The sequence below is a fragment of the Arvicola amphibius genome, unplaced genomic scaffold (assembly GCF_903992535.2).
Source record: "Arvicola amphibius unplaced genomic scaffold, mArvAmp1.2, whole genome shotgun sequence".
NCBI lineage: Eukaryota > Metazoa > Chordata > Mammalia > Rodentia > Cricetidae > Arvicola > Arvicola amphibius.
In genome coordinates, this window is record NW_024582316.1 from 291,030 (window position 1) to 296,192 (window position 5,163).

Sequence of the window (5,163 nt, forward strand, 5' to 3'; positions counted from 1 at the left end):
CATACCAGATAAAACCAGAAACTTACCAATTGGTAAAAACAGTAATAATAAAGTTTACCAGAGACCAGAGACTGGGGTGCCCCCCCCAGAACCAGGTTTATGCTTCCCTGTATGGGTCAACAAATGTTAGGTCCACAGGGGGTTGTAAAAAAAAAAAAAAACCACAACGTCTAGTAAACCAGAAGCAAACTTTATTCCAGGAAAAATAAAAATAAAAAAATAAGTAAATAAATCTCCTTGAGACCACAGCCAGAGATGAGCTTGTAAGGCTGTGGCAAAAACTGGTATCTGAACTCCTCCTTATAGTAAGAAGCAACTAGAATTAGGCAATAACAAAGGAATTTTTACAATTTTGAGGCAAAACTTAGATAATTGCCCTTCTTTACAATTTCCATTAACGGGGTTTCTTCAGTTAAACTGTGTTTGTATTAAGCCCACTGTCTCTCTCTGGTACTTTTGGATAGCTTTTACCGAAGCTCTGCATTCTCCTGATACTGCCACTTTCACATAGCAGGGAAGGCTATGGAACAACGTAAAACCAGTATGTCAAAAGTCACATACATCCCATCATTTAAAAGTTAACTCAGCTCACATCAATTATGCTGGTCATGAGTGGCCAGGGGATTATCTTAGGGCTAGCTCAGTTTGTAGAGGGATGATTTGTCCTGCAAATGGAGAATATAATTGCCAAAATAGAATAGCACTTAACATCTACCTCGACTGTTTATACACATTTTCCATGGTCTTAAGTGTGACAACCACAGCATCGATCTTGGACATGATGCTGCCTATGGAGTGCTCCACACAGTCCATACGTCTTGTCAGTGCCAGGAACTCTTCATATAAAACCCTGTTGGAGATGCTGTCCCTCCTCTGGGAGCTATGCCCACTGTCATCATTATCATCCTTCTTAGAGTCATTCCGTGTTCTTGGGAAACTTCTAATGCTCATGGGACATGGTAATGAGCTATGTTCCAAGCCCAGAACCTCCCTCACTTCTGCACTGGGTGGTGTTTGAGTGCAATGTGCCATGGGGCTCTGGCCACTGATTGTCTGGTTCACCAGGGAATTCTTAATATTGCTATGTTCGGGTCCTTTCATTTGGCTTTTATGTTCCTCCTTGATCATGTGCTGCAGCCTCTGGATGTAATGCTGGACAGCCATATAGATGAACCGGTACTGTGCTTCTTTCTGGACCATTCCTGGCCTCTGAGACCGTACCATCTGAATGGTTTTACAAATATCGATGTCATGGTCAACACCTTTCTCTCTAATGATGTCAATAAGGATATCAATCACAATGAGTGTTCCCGTCCTGCCAATTCCAGTATTGCAGTGAACTACAACAGGGCCTGCATCCACGATGCTCTCCTGCTTGTGGTGGACCTCCTCCAGGAAGTCCAGCACACCTCCAGGGTCACTGGGCACACCATGGTCGGGCCATGTCTGAAAGTGGTACTGCCAGACCGTTCTCTCTGTGTTTCCTTGTCCAACCTTGGAAAGCTTGAGTTCTCTTAAGGTGTAGTTATGAGCAGCAATTTCTTTGATGTTCCTAACACGCATGACACCATAGTCTTTGAAGGCATACTCATCAGGCCAGTACTTGACACATTTGCTCTTCCCTCTCTCCACCTCCTTTGTGGTCATGCTGATGACTCGAGAGTTCTCCTGGAACACCATCCTCCAGAAATCATTCACCGTGTTCTTCAGGCAGCCTTGAGTGGCAATGTAGCTCTTTTTGGGTTTTGAATTGTGCCACTTGGTTTGAAATTCACCCCTGATGATGTTCGCATTGATGTAATCAGAAAAGGGCTCATTGGGATCGCCATCGTGCAGGACAACCCTAGTGTGATCGAATGGCAGGATGTTTTTGTATCTATTTTTGTTTTTATTTTCTTGTCTCTGTCCTTCTTTTTGGCTATAAAGAAATTTGTAGTCCTGTTTCTGTAGTGTCTCAAATTCTTCCCAAAAGCCCTGTTTGACTGCACCTCTGGTCCCAGCTACCTTGCTTAGCTCTCTAACTCTGCTTTCAATTTCAGCAGCATTAAGACGAGTTGTGTTGAGAGGCTGCTTCAGCTGCAGGACTGTGCCCCGTGTCACCACTATGGGGTTCTTCTTGTAATGCTCCATCAGGTCTGTCAAAGAGTCAAAATACTCTCCTCCACCAACATCGTATTTCAGTTCCTGACATCGGATCATAACGTGGGTCACTTTGGACTTGCCATCATTGCTCTTCTGTTTGTCATCACGAGTGACGACAGAGAGAACGAAGTCACCAGGGTGTCTCTCGCTCCCTCGAACAAGAAAGCTGCCACGCTTACCCTTCTCCATTAGCAGTTCCTCTGCTTCTTTTCTACACAAGGGACCATGGAACCACCTTTCAGAGGTTGGGTCTGCACTATTCAGTGGGTACTTGAGCTCAACAACATCTCCGTTCTTTTCTTTTAGCTGCTCGGGATGTTCCATGTAATACTGGAGCAGTTCAGCCAAGGTGGCAAACTTCTTCCCATCATAGAGGTCATAGTATTCCCCAGTGCTCTGAACCTCGATGTGACTGACAGCTCCATTTCTTCTAACAGACAACGTGAAATCTCCAGGGTTACTCTTACTAGGCCTTGTCAAAAAGCTGCCATCAACTCCTCTGGTTAGCAGGAGATTCTCAGCCTCCACACGAGTGATGTTGGGGTGAAACCCTCTCTGAGATGCCATGTTTCCCTTGGCTCCGGCTCCACATAGACCTGCTGTTTGCTCAGGCTCCTGGGGACACTGTCACATGTGTATTGGAGGGACTAAGCAAAACCCTGCTGAGAAGTCAACACATGTGCAGGTAGAACTGGCCCACTCTGCACACAATCCCCCACCAGACCTGGATCCCGTGTACTGGCTGTGCACCACTAGGCTCACTCTGCCTTCAGTCTTGGGCTTTGGCTCCTGCTCTGGTCTCAGCACCGTGTCGACCTTAGGAAGACTGCCAGCATGGAGATGGGAGCTGGAGCTACGGGTGAGATTAGCACATTAGCACAACTGGTATCCCAAGGGGCAGGGCTCATGCCACACTCTAACAGTCATCCCCAAAAGCAGTTCAGTCTCTTTGTCCCTGTCCTTCTCTATATAAGCTATGCAACAAACAGTCTTAGAGCTTTAAACAGAGCTTGTAGACCTCACCATAGCACCTTACACAACATCTGTGACCTTGAGAAGTTGCTGCCCATACAATAACCATAGAATTTATATAGCATTTGGGCATATCAAAAACATTTACAGTGTAGCCAACACACAAGATCAATGATAGAAATATTATTATAAATGCACATATATTTACAATGACATCTCTGGTTATAGGAACAAAACATACAACCCATACACAAAACCCAACAAGAATATAAAAGCCTTTGCTCTATATTTACAGCTTTACTCCCGAGCCACTCACCACACTGTCACTTTATTTTTATCTCGCACTCACTTTTAATTTGTGGTGGCCATCACTTTACTCCTGTGCTCCAACCCCAGCAACATCCAGCGCCATTTGTCATGGTCCAGCCGGCTTGTCCATATGTTCCTGAAAAGTGGAATGTGGATTGAGGAAAGAAACGGACACAAGACTGAAGACAGAGTCAGGAGGTCATTCCAATGAATACTGAATCTGCCTCAAGTTCATTTTTCATAGCCCTTTTATACCCCAAGCCAAAGGGATGGGCGAAAGACTTTTGTTTTTTTAATCATTATATAAGGAACAAAAAGACTGATTATTTTCTTAATATTCAAAATATCTAACAGCAATGCCCTAGGTCAAACATCCTGCTATTTGGAGCAAAACATCCATTAGCCACACCTTAGATGAAACATTCTGTTATTTGGGCAATATATAGAACTTTACCTAAGGCCAAATATCCTGTTGTTTGACCTTGAAGGAGCAAAACTATGCTCGAACTCTCTGACCTTTTGTCAAGATAGAGCAGAGCCACTTCTATGGGCCTCCACATACCCTGCCTTTGGGACACAAGACCCTGGGAGGGTGACTTTTTGAGTTTCAGACACGGGGGGACTCAGTATGCCCACTCCAGCATGCAAGAACCCTGGGCTGGTGAATGGAAAGATATTCCCAGGCCACCAAAGGCTCGGGGTTTAGGGACCTAAGGTGGTAAACCTGCCCAGATATAGGTTCATTTCTGACTCACCCCTTTGAGGAGCAGTCACTCACCATGGCCTTCCCTGGCACTCGTCCCATTATCCTAGACACTGGTGTTCTGGGTGCCCTCTACCACAACACTAGAGAACACAATAGTAGCCAGAACATGCTGCCTTCATTAGACTTCATTCTAAGCTGCAGCCTGGGTTGCCACCCCAGCTTCCAGAGACTTGGCAAAGAGAAGACTATACGTTGAGGAGATAACCCTACAGCAGTGCTCCCATACCCACAGACCCACTAGGGTCTGATTGCTCACCCTGGAGTGCATGGGAGGTTCTATGTGCAGCCTGGATGCCAAGACTGGCAGGGGATGCTGGGATTCAGACACAGAGGCTTCTTTTCAGGTGGAAGAACAGCAACGTTTATTTTGCCCCCCCCCCCCCACTAAAGCTTTTTATACCTCCACTGCTTCTTTGGAAAATCACCGGCCAGAAAGAACACAAACATCCTTGTCAATTATAGACCACAAGGAAGTTCTGCTGTCAGTCAGGGGGAGTGAGGGCAGCTAGATCACAACTCCCCATGTTTTATTTTATAAAATAAATGGTGCCTGTCTTGTTACTTTAAGTGGAATACCTTTCCTTTCGTGGGGAATAGCCCTCTAATATTCCCTGTCTTTGGTGGCATCCTGCCCCCAAAGTATTGCCCATCTGTGGCTACCCAGACACAAAGTACTAAAGATACTAAACAAAGTATCCACAGGACTGACAGCACCAATGAGCCAGACAAGCGCTGCAACAATCTAGCATGCACTAACTGGGTGGTAAAATTAGCAAAATCTCTATTCCATACCCCTCCCATATGACATTTGAGTTCCTAACAGTAGCAGAAGCATGCAATACAGTGCCAGGAGTAACACACATAACATGATTAACTGTTGAAAAGTCCAAAGATAGTCCACTTCTTCCTGAACCAGAGCCACTGGTCATTTTGAATGTCCAAAGCATTGCTGACTCTTCAGTCAGCTGGTTCAC

At 45.3% G+C, this 5,163-nt stretch overlaps 1 protein-coding gene across 1 annotated transcript; it reads right to left on the bottom strand.

The window, feature by feature from the left end:
* Nucleotides 1-711: 711 nt before the first annotated feature.
* On the bottom strand, nt 712-2,709 carry LOC119805822 (tyrosine-protein phosphatase non-receptor type 11-like). The gene has a single exon (XM_038317619.1). It carries the CDS (start codon nt 2,707-2,709, stop codon nt 712-714), a length of 1,998 nt encoding a protein of 665 aa, XP_038173547.1.
* Between the last annotated feature and the right edge of the window lie 2,454 nt (nt 2,710-5,163).

Bases quoted from the DNA above. Each gene is read 5' to 3' on its own strand.
- LOC119805822 (XM_038317619.1), bottom strand. From the start codon at position 2,709: ATGGCATCTCAGAGAGGGTTTCACCCCAACATCACTCGTGTGGAGGCT.